Below are 19,731 nucleotides of genomic sequence, written 5' to 3'. Positions count from 1 at the left end.
CAGCCCAGCCTACCTCACAGGATTGGTGTTGTGAAAAAACTAGGAGGAGGAGGGAATATTAGGTATGTTTACTACCTTGAATTATTTAGGAAGTAATAAAGGCAGGATAAAAAAAAATCTAATAAATAAATAAATAAATAAATCACATGCCACATGACAAGCCATCTGCTGCCCTGAACTCTGCTGGAGGAAAAATAGAAAATAAATAACGATATGGCATTAGTGGATATTAAATATTAGTACCGTGTGGGTTGGTTAAACAGGAACGCTTCTTAACTGCCATTGGATCAAGAACGTGTCTTTTGAATGATCTTAATCTGTTATTTTATTATTATTATTTTAATCTATTATTTTTAAAAAAACAAAACCTTCAAATCTCAATAAGCCTCAGGAGAAAAAAATCAGTTTCAAAAATTTTATTTTTACGTTTTACATCCAAAGACCGGGCAAATTCAAGTTGTACAGAACCTACATTCTACAGATGACCATAAATACAAAACAGTAGGCTTGCTTCCACCAGCATTGAAACCTAATACAGCAGTGCAGATTCCTGAAGCATTTAAAATTAAAATTCACAAAGAATAATATGGAACCCCTAGTTCTTATCATTATGGAATTTACTTAGCCTAAGATGCAGAAAATTCTGCTTTGTGTAGGTCAGTGGTGGCGAACCTATGGCACGCGTGCCAGAGGCGGCACTCAGAGCCCTCTCTGTGGGCACACGTGCTGTTGCCCCAGCCTTGCTTCCCCCGTGACCCCTTCCTCACCAGCAGCCCCCCTGGAGGGGGGCCCACACGAAGCAGTGCAGCCAAGGACATGGCAGCCAGGCAGCGTAGACAAGACTCTGCCCTCCCGCCCCATCGCGCACAGTTGATGCTGCGGGGTGTGGACAGAGGGCGTGGCCGCCATGGCGCTGCTCGGCTGCCTAGATGATCTGCAGCAGGCCCTGGAGGCAGTGAATGGCCCTGCGGGCAGGTGGGGTGGAGATGGAGCAGGGGCGGGACAGGGGGTAGAGCAGGGGCGGGGCCAGTTTTTGGGCACTCGGTCTCTAAAAGGTTCGCCATCACTGGTGTAGGTGGTATTGAAGTAATTACCTTTCATATATGGCTGAGTCAGTAACCATCTTATTTTAACATGTCAGTTGAAATATCCTTTCTCGGGAAGGAAGCCAGCAAAGTTCTTCCTCACAACAGAAGCTAGGTCTCTTCAGTAACAAATTTCATCTCCGCATTATGGGAGCCTGAATGCATGCCATTGTCCCGTACACGCTGGCGGAAGAGGAAGGGGAACGCTTTCTTGAAGGATTTGCGGAAACTGTCTCCCATGAAAGCATAAACAATAGGGTTGAGGGAAGAGTTAGCATAAGACATGCAATTAGCCCACGTCTTAATCTTATAGGTTTCATAGTTCACCTGGAAATGGAGATAGAAGCCCTGAAAAAGCAGGTAGAACTGGATAGGACCCCAGCAAATGGCAAAAAGAAGCACAATCACTACAACCATCTTGGAAATCTTAGCTCGCACGGCCGCTGAGCGTTCAGAGAGATGTTGCACTTGCTGGAAATGAACAGAAAACACACATGAACAGTGTTTATGGAGAGTGTGGTAACTGAGCAGCCAGAACAATTGCCTAGTTTAGCAGGGGGGAAAAAGACCTATTGGAAGACCATTGCAATTTTAGACCGTCATTTTAATATTTTAACATTTATTATTTTAATAGTGAGCTGCCCGGAGTCACTTTGCAGAGTGAGATGGGTAGTATATAAATTGAATAAACATGTAAAATAAAATATCCCAAATTTTTAGAAAATGTATCTTTGGAGAAGTATTTTTCAAAGAAAGATAAAATGATGGATTCTCAGTGAAATGCAAGGGACTCAGCAGGCCTATATGAGCTATTTTGATACTCTGCATATGCCGGGATTTTCTCATCCATCAGGTCAGCCCAGATTTCTGCCAATTTACAAAGTTTTTTGGAAGTGGCTTGCCAGTACCTTCTTGCTAGGACTGACAGAGAATTACTGACCCAGACCCACCCATCTGGATTTTGCGATTCTAGAGCAGGAGCAGGACTAGAATCCACGGTCTCCTGGTTTATAATCCAGCACCTTTAACCAGTACACCAATCTGGCTATCTTTTTGGAGGATGGGGGAGATATTATTTGACTGTCCTTACATTACTTATCATCTTATGTTCACCTTTTCTTCCATTTTCCCACTCATTACCATTTATTTTTCTTGCTGAAGTTTCCCACAAATGCAGAAACCTTTGGGGAAGGGAGATCAACTGAGTAATTTAAAATTTAATTTAATTTAATTTAATTTAATTTAATTTAATTTAATTTAATTTAATTTAATTTAATTTAATTTAATTTAATTTAATTTAATTTAATTATTTAATTTAATTTAATTTAATTAATTTAATTTAATTCATCTTGGGTAAAAATGATTGGGAATAAAACAAACTAAGCATACCTTAATTTTTTGTGCTCCATAGCTGATACAGAATTCGAAAATTCCAAACACGTAGGAATTCAATTTCTTGTTGAAAGATATTATATGAACAGTTGAAGAAGACAAAATGAGAACTGATGGGCCCAATCATTGTATGCAAGTCCAAAGAATCTTATACATTTTCAGATAAGATTTCAACAATATAGGAGCATACAAAAATATGTCTGTTTTGCCAGGCATTTTAAATTGATGATAAAATGAAATAAGAAAACAAATTGTTTGTTTATTAGATTTCTATCCTGCTCATCATACTTGCACGACTCTGGGTATTTACAAATAAAACAGTAAAATCATATAAAAGCCATAGTTAAAAACATAATTAAAAACTATATTAAACCAATTTTTTTTTAAAAAAATAATAAAACTGCAGAGTTAAAAGGCAGAGGGAGCACCTTCAACCCACCAACCACCCCCAGGGTTGAATGGCACTGTTAGATCCCCTGGCCAGTTGGCAGAGCCAGGTTTTAATGCTCTTCTGGAAGTCCAGGAGAGTGGGGGCCTGTCACTGGGTCAAGTTGTTCCATAGGGTGGGAACAACAGCAGGGAAAACTCTCTTCCTAGACCAGGGGTAGGTAACCTTGGCTCTTTTATGACTCGTGGACTTCAACTCCCAGAATTCCTGAGCCAGGAATTCTGGGAGTTGAAGTCCACGAGTCATAAAAGAGTCAAGGTTACCTACCCCTGTCCTAGACCAAACCACTCAAAGTTCTTTAACCAATGGGGTTATAGTTGATTAAATATTATTTTATTCTTAATTAAAATTAATATATTTGTTATTAAGGCATGATGTATTATGTATTTATGATTCACAACCAACCTGTTTATGATTCTTCAGGCTGCTAGTTGACCTTAAAGTTAATTGTGTGCAAAGTAGCTTAATTAGCACAATATGCTGCATGAGCAAAGAAAATTATTTCAACCCTCGCCAAAAGATATTATACATATTGGCAACTGCATGAAATTTATTCTGGCTACACCTAAGCAGTGTATGGGAGAGGACGGGTTTTTAACTTTTCTTTCAGATTTTTTTCTTTTTAACATTTTTTTAAATTACCTGAACTGGGACTTTGTTTTTGCACATACAGAAGATTGCAGGAGCTATAAAAATCTAATAACAGAAGCACAGTGACCCTTCACTTTCTTTCTACTATCTTACCTGGTAATCATGGTCCACTGGTTCAACCACAGGACGTCCAATTCGCTTGAGCATGATGGTGTAGCAGAAGCAAATAGTGAGAAGAGGCAATAGATAAACACCCAGGAAAGTGTAGAGGATAAAGCTGCGCTCCTGGTTCTTGCTTGTGAAAGCTTCAATGCAGTAGGTACGTAAACCATACCAGTAGCCATTTTCAGTACGGTGAAACATAGCCATGGGCAAGGAGAGAATGAAGGAACCTGGAGGTCATAGAACCAGAAGTCACAATCCTTGGATGAGCATTTAGAAAACAAACTCTAGAAAGACTTGAGGAAAACCAGAATGATCCTATCTCTTGGAAAGCAGAACAGTGGATGGATGGATGGATGGATGGATGGATGGATGGATGGATGGATGGATGGATGGATGGATGGATGGATGGATGGATGCATGGATGGATGCATGGATGCATGGATGCATGGATGCATGTATATGTAGATGAGTATGGTTGCTGATTTACTAATAGAGATAAAAACTAGTCCTCGCAGTTTTCTTGGCAAGATTTTTAAAAATGGTGCATCACTGGATTCTTCCTAGGGTTGAAAGTAAGTGACTGGCCGAAGGTCACCCAGCTGGCTAAGGTAGGCCTAGAACTCACAGTTGCCTGGTTCCTAGCTTGGTTCCTTAACCACTACACTAAACTGGCTCTCACATAATATATATTAGAGGTAAGGAAGAATGTTTTTGAAAGTGGTGTTCAGAGTATTTATAAAGCTAGCCCAGAGACAGAAGGATCAAAAGAGAAGACACTGAAACATGACCAAGTTCAAAAATCCATCATTTAGAATGTTTAGCTTTGTAATGATAGTCAACAACTTGAACTTTAAACAGTTTAAAGATAATGGTTATCAAACATTTTAAGCTTACATAGTACTATTAGTTAAAGTAGTATTTATTCAATCATTTTCATATAGTAAAAGTTTAGGGTTTGATAAAAACTCTGAAACTTCATGAAGGGGTTGATGAACTCCAATGCTTGGAGACTGCTGATTTATAAGAAATTGAGTGTGCCAGGACCGCATCAGCATTGTGGTGCCCTGGGCAGGGGGCAGGGAGGCACCTCTGAGTGCCATCTCTCACACGCAAAAACTGGTGGCAAAAAAATGGGCCACCACGCTGCAAGGCGCAAAAACGGCCGCTGCCATGCCACGGGGTGCAGATACAAGGCGCTGCACCACATAAGAATGGGGCAGGGCTAGTGGGTATCACATAGGCACTAGCCCCGCCCCATTTGCAGCATGCGTGCTCGCGGCCACATGCACGCATGCACGCATGTAAAATGCTTCCCTTCCCTTTTCTTCCAATCCACCAATCAACAATGGTTGGTGACCTCTGCTCTACCACCTCTACTCGAGCTTGCTAGTCGGCCGCTTCACCTCCTTTGTGCTGCGTGGGGCTCCCGCTCCGGGCAGCAGGGGCGGCCTGATGGACCTGCTGCTGGCAGCGGTGGCACGCGTGCCAACAGAGAGGGCTCTGACTGCCGCCTCTGGCACGCATGCCATAGGTTCGCCACCACTGGATTAGGGGAAGGTAAGTCCTGGATTCTGACATCAAACTCAATGTCAAATGATGATTTATGAAACTTATATGCAGTCCAACTTCCAATGACACTGGAAGATTAGTGGTTTGAATTGAAATAATGGCTTCAAAAGTTAGCACACTTGGATCGTCTTGATTTTGTATTCATCCTGCTTATTTTATATACACGTATATTTCAAAGTAACAGTAGCACTTTTTACATTTCCTTACCTTCTGACCTCACTTCTTAATTAAGTAAGCAACCCCAGAGAGCGGTCAGTGATTTGATGACTGATTATCAGGGTAATCCCAAGAAGGTGAGTCTGGATGTGTCAACATGGGTTTGGTCTCCCTTCCACCTCAAGCAACACAGCCTCTTCTTTTTTCCAAAGGCATAAATGCTTATAGATTTTGCAAGCCTTACTCACCAATCCAAATAGCAAAGCTGACGGCCATGGCTACCTGGGGGGTTCGATAACGCAACGACTGCAATGGGTACAGTGTAGCATAGCAGCGGTCCACACTCATAGCCATCAGAGTAATGCAAGTAGCCTGGACAGTCACCTGGTGAGAAGACAAAAGCATGTGGCAGAGACACCAAAATCTAAATTCACCTTTCAGTTGCTCGTGCGTCTCCTTCTCCTCTTTAAAGCAAGAACGGCATTATTTGCATTCACTGTGAATAGTTTATAGTCCCTGTAGATCTCTAATAGCTTAGGAAGGCTGGAGGGGAAAATGTAAATAGCCTGCGAGTTGCCAGTCCTAACATACAGCTATGTAATTGGCACCATCTGCAGACACTGAAATATATCCACTTTATATCATCAACTGTACGTGTGGGAATTAAAATACAATTATAGATAGATATTCTTCTATCATTCAAGCTCACCTGCTGTAAATAGTTGACAAATTTGCACATAAAGTCGCCAAACACCCAGCTGGGCAAGGGATAGAGAGTGGCAGTGAAGGGAACACAGCACACTAAGAATATGATGTCAGTGGTAGCCAGATTTGCTGTGAAAGACACAAAGTTGAGGTCAGCTGTGGCATAAGGTTAGCTGAGACAAGTAATGTCAGCCTCCATCCCTGATTCAGGTCTTACAGTTTTGTCTAGGTAACACAAAGGATTCCTGTTTGTCTGGGACTCAAGAGAAAAAGTGCTGTAGAGATCGCAGGGATCTTTATCTCCCTCCTCCTGACTTCTATCATTGTTGTTTCACGTTCTTCATGTTTCTCACTGGCTGAAATATTTATTCAGAATGGAAGAAGCAAAACTGGGGTGAATCGGTCAGTCCTTTCCCTTAAGTGGCCCTTTTCACAGTAAATGAAGGCAGAAGCACTTAGCAGCAGCCAAGAGTGAGCAGCAATAGGAGCAGCAAAATTTGTAATTATAATTTTTTACCCACTGAAGGACTAGTGGATTATATTTTAAGTGAGCTGTGGATGAGGAACCCAAAAATACTGTACAGTCGTATTGCACTACTAATTCCTACAGCTGCCATTGTATTTAACGCAATGCCACACAAAGGTTAGGAGAACTGAGCATGTTTGATGAAGGTCAGCTGAATTCAACTCCTAATTTTAACGGAATGATTACATAAAAGGGGCAAATTATATATACGGTAATAAGGTTCTAATAGTGATGGAAAGTGGACTGATAACTTTTCAGATAACTCTGAAAGATGAAGCATACAGCTTTTGTCCAGACTAAGTGTGCATACCTTTTTCCTAATGTGAAAATAGTTATATAGAATGGCATGCATAATAATGCCAGATCACTTAGGGATATGATATAGCTACCCCACCTCTTCAGATGCATATGGTAGCCCAGCTTTGTGAGTGAGGAACTTATGGCTCTCCGGGAAACACTGAATTTCTATTCCCATCATCTCAGCCACTGTGGCTAATAATGATGAAAGCTAGGAGTTGTAGCACAGCCACACCTGGAATACTATAAGTGTAGTACAATATCTTTTGAATTAGGTATGTCATACGAAAATGTGTCAGAGCTTGGGGATAAGATTTTTTAACCTAGCTTCTCTGAACATATTGTAAATAGCTTTGGAATGTTCATCATCTTAATATAGTCAGAATACAGAATAACAGAGTTGGTCAGGAACTCAGAGGTCTTCTAGTCCAATCCCTGCCCAAGCAGGAGATCTATTCCATTCTGGATAAATGGCTGTCCGATCTCTTCTTAAAAGCCTCCAGTGTTGTAGCACCCACAACTTGAAAACACTTTAAAAATCCATTGAGCAATATGCTTCTACATTAATTTCTGATTGGTAAATCAATATATATATAGCGAATAGTATTCCTTTAAAGTTATAACACACTGTGGATTTTTACCTGACAAAAGTGCTGAAGAACTTAAAGAGCAACACATCAGTGTAATCTGGAAATGCAGTAAGGATTAGTGAATGTGTGGTGGTGGTGTTTTTTTTTAAAAAAAGAAAGTATTTTAACCATCTGTCTGTGAAATCACTAAATGTAATCAAAGCTAACGTTTAAAAACACTTTATTTACAACTTGGAGCAAGTGGCAAGCAATATCATCCCTCTTTCAAATATTACAAGTAAATTTAATGCATGAGAAATGTCAACTTCACTGTACACAACGGAGTGTAATGTTACAAGCAATTGGTGTTATCAGTGGGAACGCGTATGGTCTTAAATGCTCATTGAAATAGTCTTGATGGAAGTTGATGGAAACGACTGGACAGAGTGAGAACCTAGGTCTAAGACCCTGACAGGTTCTAAGGTTCTAGGTTCCAGCTAAGGCAGAACATCCAACAGAAGTGCTACTAGAAGAATCTTTTTTGCCCCTCATTTTACAGTATTACAGAAGAAAGTATGTTAACTGACTCTGCCGCCTTGGAACCCACCTGGGTTCCAGGTGAGTTCTGTCGCTACTGAGTGGACTCACCAATGTAGAAGTTTGTGGCTGTGCGCATCTGGCGATGCTTGCTGATGACATAGATGACCAGGCCGTTGCCCACCAGGCCCAGCAACATGATAAGGGCGTAAAAGAGGGGAACGAGCCAAGCGTCGGTCAGAAACGGGGGCGAGGTCTCCTCTCCGCTGTGGTTAAAGATCCAGAACTGCGTCCCGAGCTGGAAGGCACCTGGCGCTTTCCCGGGCTTGGTGCTGATGGGGTCACTCTGCCAGGCTACGGTGGGCTCGCCCATCCAGTTGACCCAGGAGGCCTCGGAAGGCAGGGGCTCTGCCGCCATACGGAGGGGCAGCAGAAGGCTACCTCCAGAGTGGAGCAGTCCTGCTTCCAAGCAACGCGCGGCTGCGAGAGCCTCAGTTTTCAGCAACTGAAATCGGAGCAGGACCGGGCAGGAGGGGGCCGAGGCAAGCAGCCCCTTCCTCCCTCGACAACCAGGCGTCTCAATCTCTTCTTAGCGGAAGAGGTGCACGGCGCGTCTAATCCCACCGGCGATGCAGCCGGCTGCCCGAAGTAGGGACAGGAAGCCCGCCCTCCTCCCCTTTCACAGTGCAGGACCCGGTCAGCAAAGGCCGCTTCCCCCGCTGTTTTCTGGTGCCTCTCTGCTTGCTACAGCCGCCGCCGCCGCCGCCGCTGCAACCGCCAGAGTTAGGTTTGCAAGCGCAACGAGAGGAGAAGCGCATTTTCCGGGACCGCGGATGCTCTCGGCGCCGAGCCGGCTTAACTCCGCAGGACTGTCGCCATTGTCCGCCCAAGCGCCGCATCCCGGACTTTTTCAAAGACGCCCCGACGGCTGAACTTAAGGAAGAGCGGCGCGAAGAGCGGCTGTGATTGGCTCCCGAGGACGCTGCCGTAAGACAGATGGAAGAGGGTCCTCACTGAAGACTGTCTCCCTGGCGGGAGCTCCAAGAGGAATCAAGGGTCGACGGAAAGCCGAGTTTGCGGGAGAAATATCCTGCCCCTCTGCAAGTTCCCCCGATTTTGGGGGGTCCCTGGAGTTCTTAGAGGAGAGCGGGGGGGGGGAGACCTAAGGCTTGGGAATGACTTGCCTCAATGGGCGGGGGTCCTGCTTACTTGGTTGGGCAAGGCCGCTCAAACCTTACTGAATTGTAACTCCCTGTGTCACTTTGCCACTGGCCAGGCTGGCTGGGGCTGCTGGGAACCGTAATTTGAGAAACATTTGGACGACTGCAGGTGGTCCAGGATGATGTAAAACTTTGATGAGTCTTGTTCTATCCCCTTTCCATTTCTTTGCACCAGGAAGTGACTATTGAATAGTCCCAATGCCAGCTAATTGACTGGTAGTTGTGATTTCACATTGCTGTGTAAATAGCAACAACAACAACAAAATGGCTATCAAATATCTGCTAGACTAGAGACTATCCCGCCTCCTTTACATCAATGATCAGAAGCTGTATAGAAAAACACCACCTGAAATAGAATCACCGCTCAACACTGTCCATATGCACAGCCAAGATACGGCCACAGAGTTTGGACAAAATGTGCCACCCTTACCATCGACAGGGGAAAAAATAATGAACACGGATGGTATCAAGATGCTCTATGGAAATAATATCATGAGTCTGGATCAAGAAGATCATAAATACCTGAGCACCTTCGGGCTGACAACATCAAACCCTTAAAGTCAGGAAGAAGATTAAAAGTGAATGCATCATGAAAGTGAGCTTAGAATCCAGACTCAGTGGAGGAAATACCATTAACACTTGGGCAATTCCACACATTAGATAGAAGAGTGAATTGGACTCATGTAGAACTAAAAGCCCTGGACAGGAAGATTAGAAAAGTAATGACAATGAATCACACCCTTTATCCAGAGGGAGTCAAGCTATTCTCCAAAGCGCCTGAAGGCAGGACAAGAAGCAACGGAAGGAAACTAATCAAGGAGAGAAGCAACCTAGAACTAAGGAGAAACTTCCTGACAGATAGAACAATTCACCAGTGGAACAACCTGCCTCCAGAAGCAGTGAATGCTCCAACACTGGAAGTTTTAAAGAAGAGACTGGACAGCCATTTGTCTGAAATGGTATAGGGTTTCCTGCCTGAGTGGGGGGTTGGACTAGATGACCTCCAAGGTCCCTTCCAACTTTATTATTACTATTATTATTATTATTATTACTACTACTACTACTACTACTACTACTACTACTACTACTATTATTATTATTATTATTATTATTATTATTATTATTATTATTATTATTATTATTATTATTATTATTATTATTATTATAGAACTTTACTTTCCAGGAAAAGTAGGTGGGTATGGAATGTTGCAAGTTTACCAGATAGTTGAAGGCTTACAGAATACCCAAGAGACCAAACTGCCCTATAAAAAAAAGGAATAGAAAAGAGACATGGCAAGACAAAGTATCACATGGTGAGTAAATAAGCAAACAAACAAACAAATAAAACAAGTAGCAGGCCAAGCAAGTAATAGTAAGATCGGCCTATGGCTAAGAGCAGGAAAGCGGAAGAAAAAGACAGAGAGGCTAATTCTGGCTGCATAAGACTAAGGACAAATGCATACAAACAGTGATGGGATTCAGTTATGTGAACAACCAGTTCTCTGTGTGGATGCCACTTCCGGAAGTCCATTCTGGGCCTGGGCAGCAAAAATTAACTACCGGTTCTGCTGAAGTGGTGCGAACCGGCTGAATCCCACCACTGCATACAAAGTTGACTCAGCCTTCCATCCTTCCGAAGTCAGTAAAAGGAGGACCCAGATTGTTGAGGGCAATATGCTGACTCTGTAAACTGCTTAGAGAGTGATATAAAGCCCTACCGTATATAAATCTAAATGCTATTGCTAAGTGTTATTGCTATACAAAGCCAGAACTGAGAAGACAGCAACAGACAGCAAATATCGGCTCTGCAAAGAAGCCGAAAAAATACCTAATTAGCTACTGCAAGGTTACCCAGACTGACTACAAGCAAATGGCATGACAAAGTAGCAACTTTATGCATTGGGCTATCTGAAAAAAATACCACTACCTAGAAGCAAAACTGGTGGAACTACAAAAGAGATAAAGTAATAGAGAATGAATAAGCTAAAGGGCTCTGGACTTTATAGTTCAACCAGACACATAGCAGCCCAGGCTTTAAATTGTTGATGAGAAAGACAAAAGAGCCTAGATTGTATAGGATGCAGTACCAGGGCACAGCAGAACAGAAGAGAAAGAACTGGAGAAAAATCATAAAATGCAAAGACCTGCAAACAGAACACAGAATGACTGTGACAAAAGAAAGCAAAGATAGGATTGGGTTCAATCCCAAAACATCTGGTGCATTACATGAACACCATCAGCTTTGACAAAATCACCATCAGTCAATTGCAAAAAGCAGCCTTACTTCAAATCATTTATATCCTGCAAAGATACCTTTAACATCATCAAGCAATATTTCCTATGCCAGGTCCTTGGGAAAGACTCGATCGATGGATAAAAATGCCATATTCAGCCTAACTATCTGGCTAACTGTGCGACCAACCATAATATTCAGTATGGAGAAAACCAATCAAGAGATCAGGGGTGGAGAAAACCAAAACTTGAGAACACCAAAGGCTGAAGACCCTAACTGGAAAGTGGTTTTTTTTACAAGGGTGGAAGGGAGGGAAGTTTTACAGTAGTTTGCTTTGTCTTCTGGAATTTTCCTGGGTGAAAACCAGGTGAGAGCAAAATCCCACCGGCAACTGAATGGGAATCTTGAATTTGAACAGCAGGTAAGGAAGGATTATGGGAAGTGAGTAGCAGCAGAGATTCCCTCTTATTTTAAGACCTGAGATGTGGATTTGTGGGTCATTTATTTATCATTCATGGCAGGGGTGCTCTGAGGTTTACAATCTTCAATCGATAATCAAAATATCCACAGTAATAACATAATGACAATATACTGTTTAATATCGTAAAACTAACCAGATAATAATAATAACGTTGTTGGAACAAGTCAATGGCAAAAGGCATCTTGGAACAGCTTACATCCTACAATGACATCTGTAACACTATCAAAACATCCACATCTGCCTATCAAGGTCCTTGGGAAGGACGTGACAGGCAAAATCCAGTCTGAACATCTGGCTGACTGTGTGACAAACCAGTAATAAAAGGCTTCTGTTTCATCTGAAACAGAAGGTACAAAGTAAATGATGTTTTCAAAACTGTTTTATTTTTTAAATTACTTAAGAGGTTTACAGAAAGAAATACAAAAATACTATCAATCTAAGAAAATTACATGAAAACTACCAAAAAAATCAGTTACTCAACAAAAAACCCGATGGGGAAAAAAAACCCCTTTGATATTTGACTGCTGCCAATATATGGCAATGCCGAAAAGGTAATGGCTGAGCGACAATGCATTTGTTTCTTCTTTGTATTAATTGTGATTTCCAAATTTTTAAGACCTGGGCAATTCGTTATTTTTATCTTTTTAAACTGTGTATTTCCATTATAGTTATATTTTTCCAATCATCCTGCGAACAATTATGAGGTGTCTTCCTCAACTCAATGACGCGATAGCTTAAGTAAAAAAAAGCCTCTTGGTATATTATTTTTGGATCATCTAATGAAACTGAATGATGGAGTTTTCAGGACATACTAAAGACATTATTTCTTCAAGAACTCTGTTGTGGAAATTGCCATCGGAAGATGTAGCTATGGCTGTCAACCAGAGCATTCATGGGATGGGGAGGGACTGCCAAAACAGGCAAGATGGCATCTGCAACAATGCAATCAACACTCTGCACTTTTTGTACATGTGTCAATAATGGCATTTATGTACAAGGGATTAGAAATTGAATGCCCAGCCCTCCAATTCCACTACTGTTTCTTTTTTCACCATTCCTCTTCCTGCGGCATAAATGGACAGATCAAGGGGGAAAATTTATCCCAATGCTATTTTCAGACTCACATCATTTCACTTTTGCACAGATCACCTCTGCTATTTATTGTCTTCCTCTCTTCTTTATTTTATTTTTAGGGCCAGTGTGAGAAAAAGCTTTCCCCCAAATACCATGGAAGTGGATTATGTCCTTTTATGAATAAAGAATAGCTTTGTTTACACAACACACATAGGGTTTTTATTGAATTAATCCATGTTCTAGGTTTCCATATAATATTGAACCATAAACAAATTACCCTAAAACAGTGGTTCTCAACCTTTTTAATGCCACGACCCCCAACCGGTCGTAGGTCGAGGACTAAACCGGTCGTAAGTCAAGGACTAAACCGGTCGTAAGTCGAGGACTACCCAACCGGTCGTAAGTCGAGGACTTTCCCTGCCCGGGAGTGCCACGCATGCGTGGTTCCGCCCCCTGCGCCGGCCGAGGCGTAGCTGGCAAGTGGCAGAGACGGAGCAGGTCGACCACCAGCTGGCCCAGCTCAAGGGAGGTAAGGCACCCGCCGGAAAAGGGGGAAAAAATTGGCGGACAGCCTTGCTTGGCGACCCCCGTGAAATGGTCGATCGACCCCAAATGGGGTCGCGACCCATAGATTGAGAACTGCTGCCCTAAAAGATTATTACTTAGATTATTACTAAGCTCAGTAGATTACATGAATTATCTACTCAACTTTTAACTGCCCTCTTTAAGAGTGTGATTGAAATGAGATCAATGAATTTATGCCAGAATCAGTGCAGTTCTTTATCCTTTTTAAACCATTCTCATTACCTGAGGGAAATGTGCTCCAAGCTCACGGTCTTACTTTTAACATTCCACATTTTTAATCATTTATGCCTTATCCTCTCCAGAGGGTTCAAAATATGTGCCTTTTATAGCTCATTTCTAAGCCACAGCGCTTAAGTTTCTTGCCTGAATAATGACAGAGTCTTATTCTTTTTCCTGAATCTCCAGTTTGATGAATTTGTCACCACCCTATAATCCCTGGCAGGAAGAAGCATCCCTCTAGCCTTTCTGCAGGGTGTGAGTGGCCGGCCCTCCTGATCTGAAAAGGCTCAAGTGTTTGCCTTTATTTGCCTTTCATCACAAGACAGTGTTGAAGAGCTTCTAGTGTTTCGTCGCCTTTGTGGCCTGCTAAATATAATTCCCCGTCTTCCTTTGCAAATAGGCACATGCAGCCTCTTCACCCCAAAGATCTGTTTGAAAGAACTTTTCACAAGGTGACACTTGCTGGCATAAGGACTTTCATCCACAGGGACATGTCTCAGTGGAGAGACGCACACGCACAGCCAGCGAGAAAAAGCCATCCGGATAATGAGTGATAAGGATGAATCAAAGGGCTCTTTGTGTAGTGAATGGGAGGTGATGGAAGGGAACAAAACAGAAGGGAGGAGGGAGGAGATTGCGTTCTCTTTTTACTTTCTCCTTCTTGCCTCCCTTCTTGAACATGTTTATCATGCTGGTTCTTTCCTTTTCCCTTTCTCAGTTACTTTAGCACTACGCATCTAAATAAGTATCAGATAGGAGTATGATTAATGTTACTTTTGCTGGTCAGAACTACAGAGGTTTCTCCTGCCTAACTGTCAAGTGTATCCATTGTTGAAAGAGTCCAAGGATGATACTTGCTTGTTGTTTCTTCTGTTTCATCCTTCAGGAACCTGGGATGGCACACCTGCTCCATCCTTTTTGTCCTCCAAGCAATTCATTATTTGCATGTCTTAAGCTACCCTTAAAAGTGCAATTATGCATAGCGTGTAGATGCACTCATATATTTGCTAAAAACGTTAGGTTTTTTCCCCCCCACTGTTCATCTGATTTCATGTTTTTTTGTGATGTGATGCTAACAACTTGCAAATTAAGAACAGAGACATTGGCTGAAATTAAGCAACTCTCATAGTTGAGATTTACTGTTAACCTTTGTTGTGTTTTTCTAAATCTTTGCCAAAGACCCTGATCAAATAACCATTTGATCTATCTTTGCAGTACTCCCGTTGCTACTTGTTATGTCCAGCTGTACAGTAATGTGGAGCTTCCCCATGGACTGAAATGCCATAAACAGAAGCTCAATGATATAGTAGCTGAGCTATTTTCCAGTGTTGTTGCCTACAGGATATTGATTTGTGTACTGGCAAAGGGAATCTACAATACCTAGCATCTACAATAAATTTACACAAGATGAGTTACAACTTTTACTGAACAATTTTTCTGGGTATTGAACCATAAATCAACTTAATGGGTTAGCTTCATCCCATAGACAAGGAGTCTCCAATCCCCAGTCTGTGGACCAGCACCAGTCCGCAGCATGCCAGAAACTGGGCTGCACAAACAAGTGAAGCCCTATCCTCAGGATGCAGGCAGCACGTGAAACAACGCCTCTTCCGGTCCACAGAAAAATCTCTCTCTGTGGAACTGGTCCCCGGTGCTCAAAAGGTTGGGGGCCACTGCCGGAGACAACAAAAAACAAATTAATTTAAAACTAACCAAGAATTATTTATGCAAATGCAACAACTAAGTTTTGAGAGAGACAGATTGGTGTAGTGGCTAAGGTACCAGGCTAGTAACTGGGAGACTGTGAGTTCTGATTCTACCCTAGACACAAAACCAACTACGTAGGTGACCTTAGCCAGTCACTTTCTCTCAGCCCTAGGAAGGAGGCAATTGCAAACCACTTTTGAAAATCTTGCTCAGAAAACTGTAGGGACTTGTCCAGGCAGTTGCCAGGAATCAAAAAGCTGGCTTAAAGGTGTATGTATATGTCTGTCTGTCTGTCTGTCTGTCTGTCTGTCTGTCTGTCTGTCTGTCTGTCTGTGCACATATGTAAACACAAACACACACACACACACACAAAGTATTGACCTTGGTCTTGTCTGAACCCAGACAGTAAGATAAAGTACCAGTAGAGGACAGTAAAGTCCATCCAGGTTTACTAAATTAGTGTTGCTACTTATTGAAGATAGGAAGCCTAAGATGGTTGATTGATGATTGACATCTGGGCTTCATTGACATCTGGGCTTATTTAGCTTGGGGTAGAGGAAAGAAAGGGGGAAGTGTGATAAAGGAATATGTATACAATCAAAATATTAAAAGATTTTTTTTCTTAGTTATCTATTTAGTGACGTTCCATTTTTAATATGCATGTAATTATTCCTTAACAAATTGAGCAATTTTCAATTATCCCATTTGGAGTTGATTAACATTGGGTTTTTAAATATATTTTATTAATTTTCTAATTTTACAATTAAGTATTTAAAAAGCAATGTGGTGACTGGGTTAATCAATAGTTCAATAACATACATAAATCTTTAGTATAAATCTCAAGTTACATCAGATATTGCCTCTCTTTCCCCCTTAATATCTACTATCTCATATTAGGCTAATACAATTTTTATTATTATCAACTAAGTAAAAACTTACATTTATCAATATTTTTTAGCTTATACATATCTTAATTGTGTTTACATTCAATCCTTATATACAATCAATGTCCTGATATTGCTTTTTTCCCAAGCTTTAATTTCCCATCAATATTCAAATTAACATTTGGTATTTATAACTTCCAAGCTTTAGGTAACCAAAGTTTCCCTTATCTCAATTTCTTCCTTTTTCCCTTTTCATAACAAAATCTAATATTCTAAATACACATCTTATCTATTTGAATATAGTCATGTTCTCCTTTCTAAAAAGTTATCAATTTTCCACCATATTAAACCATCTAATTAATAATACTTTATCCCCTCCACCTTGAAGCGCACCCGGAAGGCCACAGGCAGCCAGTGCAGCTCGCGCAGGAGAGGTGTTACATGGGAGTATCTTGAGGCCCCCAGAATCCCCCGCGCGGCCGCATTCTGAACTAGCTGGAGCCTCCAGGTGCACCTCAAGGGGAGCCCCATGTAGAGAGCGTTGCAATAGTCCAGGCGGGAAACGAGGGCTTGAGTGACCGTGCGTAGAGCGTCACGATCCAGGAAGGGGCGCAACTGGTGTTCAGGCGAACCTGATAAAAAGCCCCCCTGGCCACGGCTGTCATATGGTCGTCTAAAGACAGCCGAGTATCCAGGAGGACACCCAGGTTGCGGGCCCTCTCCGCGGGGGCTAATGATTCGCCCCCGATAGCCAGGGATGGAACCAACTGGCTATGTCATGACGCCGGAAACCACAGCCATTCGGTCTTGGATGGGTTGAGTCAAAGCCTGTTCCTCCCCATCCAGACTCGCACGGCCTCCAGGCACCGGGACATCACTTCCGTGGCATCATTGGGGTGGTCCAGGGTGGAGATGTACAGCTGGGTGTCATCTGCATACTGATGAACCTCCACCCCGAAACCACGGATGATCTCACCCAGTGGCTTCATATAGATGTTAAACAGGAGAGGCGAGAGGACCGACCCCTGTTATTTTCTCCTATTATTTTCTGCATCGTTAGTTCTTGGGTTGTAGTCAGATTCTGGGTTTGTATATTTAAGCTGGCATCTTGTTCCTTTATGTTGCATCTTATTTTGTCACAAGCTGAAAGAATGGTTTCATATATTGATTTCAACATGGAAAGGATTTTTTCCTGATCTTCATCCATATTCTCTTGATAGTATGTTAAGTTGAAGACTTTAGAATCAAACGTTAAAAATAGTTTTTTGTTTTTTAAAGCTAGGTATGGGACATCTATTTAATGTGTTATAGGTGGTCTTTATAGTAGAAATTGTTTGTCGAGTAAGACTTTATAGTTCAAGGTATTCCATCATCTCATATAATAACATATGCTTCTCATGTAAAGAAATAGGAAAGTAATTCCCCACGTATAGCTCTGAAAGTCAGTGAAGGTTTACATTCATAGTTCAAACAGGCCAGATATGCCGCTCAGCAGTTCCTTCTTTGCAGCTGAGTTTTTCACAGGTGGTAGTTGTCAAGGTCAGAGAAGTTTTTTCTGGAGTATGGGCTTCAAGCCAAGTCTCTTTTAGGCAATAACAAGTTGTAATACCATACTTCGCCACAGGATGTCACCGATGCCGTTTAAAGCTTTTTAAGTCCAAAGTTTTTATGATTGTTTCTCAAATCTTATTTCTTTTTTAAAAAATAAAAACAAACTTCTCCAATAAGAATAGGAAAACTTTTAGTCCCCAAGTTTCAAAAGCATATACATCCAGTTAAATTAAAATTGTTCTTATAGTTGCTCCCCTGGGTAAGTATTCACCGCTTTTCTTAGAGGGTGGGGTAGAAATTCCCTTCCCTCTCTCCTCACAAGGGGAAAGATACTTTGGGCAGCTTTTACAGGAAAAAGTATTTAAAGTCTTAAAGAGAAGATCAGATCTCACCCAGTTTCATCTGCATTGCTTTAAAGGTGCTTGATGGTGATTTTGACTTCAGCTGTCAGCAGCTTAGTGACGAGCCATATTGCTATGGCTGGTCTTTCCCCCGCTGGTTTGGAGGGCTTCTCTGGATCAAACGGAAGGGCCGCCACCCTCTCGCAGCGGGTCCCCTCCTTGCTCGTTGCCCCTATAAGGCAACTTTCAACCCTTCCAGGGTCCCTCAGCAGAATGAAATCAGACATGGAAGACAGAGCTCGGCTTCCTGCATCCGCAGGAGCCACAATGGCAAACCAGTTTTCAAAAACATTAAAAGATTTTTTTTCTACCCTGCTTGCTGTATAACTACCTAAAACAAAATGCAGAAAGATTCAGAAACACAGAAATGAAGGGCTCTGATTCTTTATACCAGGGGTGTCAAATTTGCAATGTCATGTGATGTGTCACGACATATCCCGACTTTTTGCCATTGTCGGCAATGGAGTGGGCGCGGTTTTGCTATGATGCATCCAGCCCACAGGCCAGCAGTTTGACATCCCTGCTTTATACAATGCATATATTTACTGGCATCAAATATGACTTTAACATTGGTCTGTGCAAATCCATAGAAACTGAGTATCAGTGATTTCTAGTCTTGATGACTGTTTATTTCCTCAGGAATCTCATAGCTTGCATGCCAGTTGCTGGACTGTAGAAGTGGAGGAGGGCTATTCATTGTGAGCTTCCCCAGTGCCTTAATTTGTCATGGTAGGACTCCAAATGCTAGCCTAGATTGGCCATTGGCCTGATCCTGCAAGGCTCTTCTTCCAGGGGATTCTTAGGCTGGTTCCCTTTTCAGAATATAATTCATCTGAATGCTTTTTAAAATGTGGTATCCAGAACTTCACACAAGTGATCTGACCGTCTGACCAGCAGAACAAAGAGAAATATTACTTTCCATGATTCAGAAATTATATTTTATGGTCTTTCTGAAGCCACATCATTGACTCATATTCAGTTCCTTGATCAGTCATCATTCCAAGATCTCTTTTACATGTATTGTATTATTACCAAGCCAGACACCCTCTGCTTATTCCTGTGCATTTGATTTGTTTTTCCTAAGTGAAGAACCTAGCATTTATCTCTGTTTAAATTGCTTGTCATTTACTGCCTGTTTTTGACATCAGAATCAGTTTTAATTTTGCTTCTGTGTCTAATGTGGTAGTTATACCATCCAATTCTGTATCGTCTGTAATTTGGACAATCTTTTCCTGCTGTATGACAACATGTAATTAAATTATGTTTACTGCTTTTTCAGACTTAATATTCAAATAATAATTGGTGCAGGGAAGGGAATTGATTTGGAACATGATAA

General features: G+C 41.8%; 1 protein-coding gene across 1 annotated transcript; it reads right to left on the bottom strand.

Annotated features, from left to right (window-relative positions):
• Positions 1-1,196: 1,196 nt before the first annotated feature.
• On the bottom strand, positions 1,197-8,458 carry LOC107295231 (G-protein coupled receptor 54-like). Its single transcript, XM_015824535.1, has 5 exons — positions 8,152-8,458; positions 6,116-6,240; positions 5,655-5,790; positions 3,670-3,908; positions 1,197-1,556 (listed from the first exon to the last, which is right to left on the bottom strand). The coding sequence occupies exons 1-5, from the start codon at positions 8,456-8,458 to the stop codon at positions 1,197-1,199; spliced, it is 1,167 nt and encodes a 388-aa protein (XP_015680021.1).
• Positions 8,459-19,731: the final 11,273 nt, after the last annotated feature.

Source organism: Protobothrops mucrosquamatus, unplaced genomic scaffold (assembly GCF_001527695.2).
Source record: "Protobothrops mucrosquamatus isolate PMUCROS unplaced genomic scaffold, P.Mucros_1.0 scaffold2273, whole genome shotgun sequence".
In the NCBI taxonomy this organism is placed as follows: Eukaryota; Metazoa; Chordata; class Lepidosauria; order Squamata; family Viperidae; genus Protobothrops; species Protobothrops mucrosquamatus.
The sequence above is the reverse complement of the archived record's forward strand: the minus strand, read 5'-3'. Positions and strand labels throughout refer to the sequence as shown.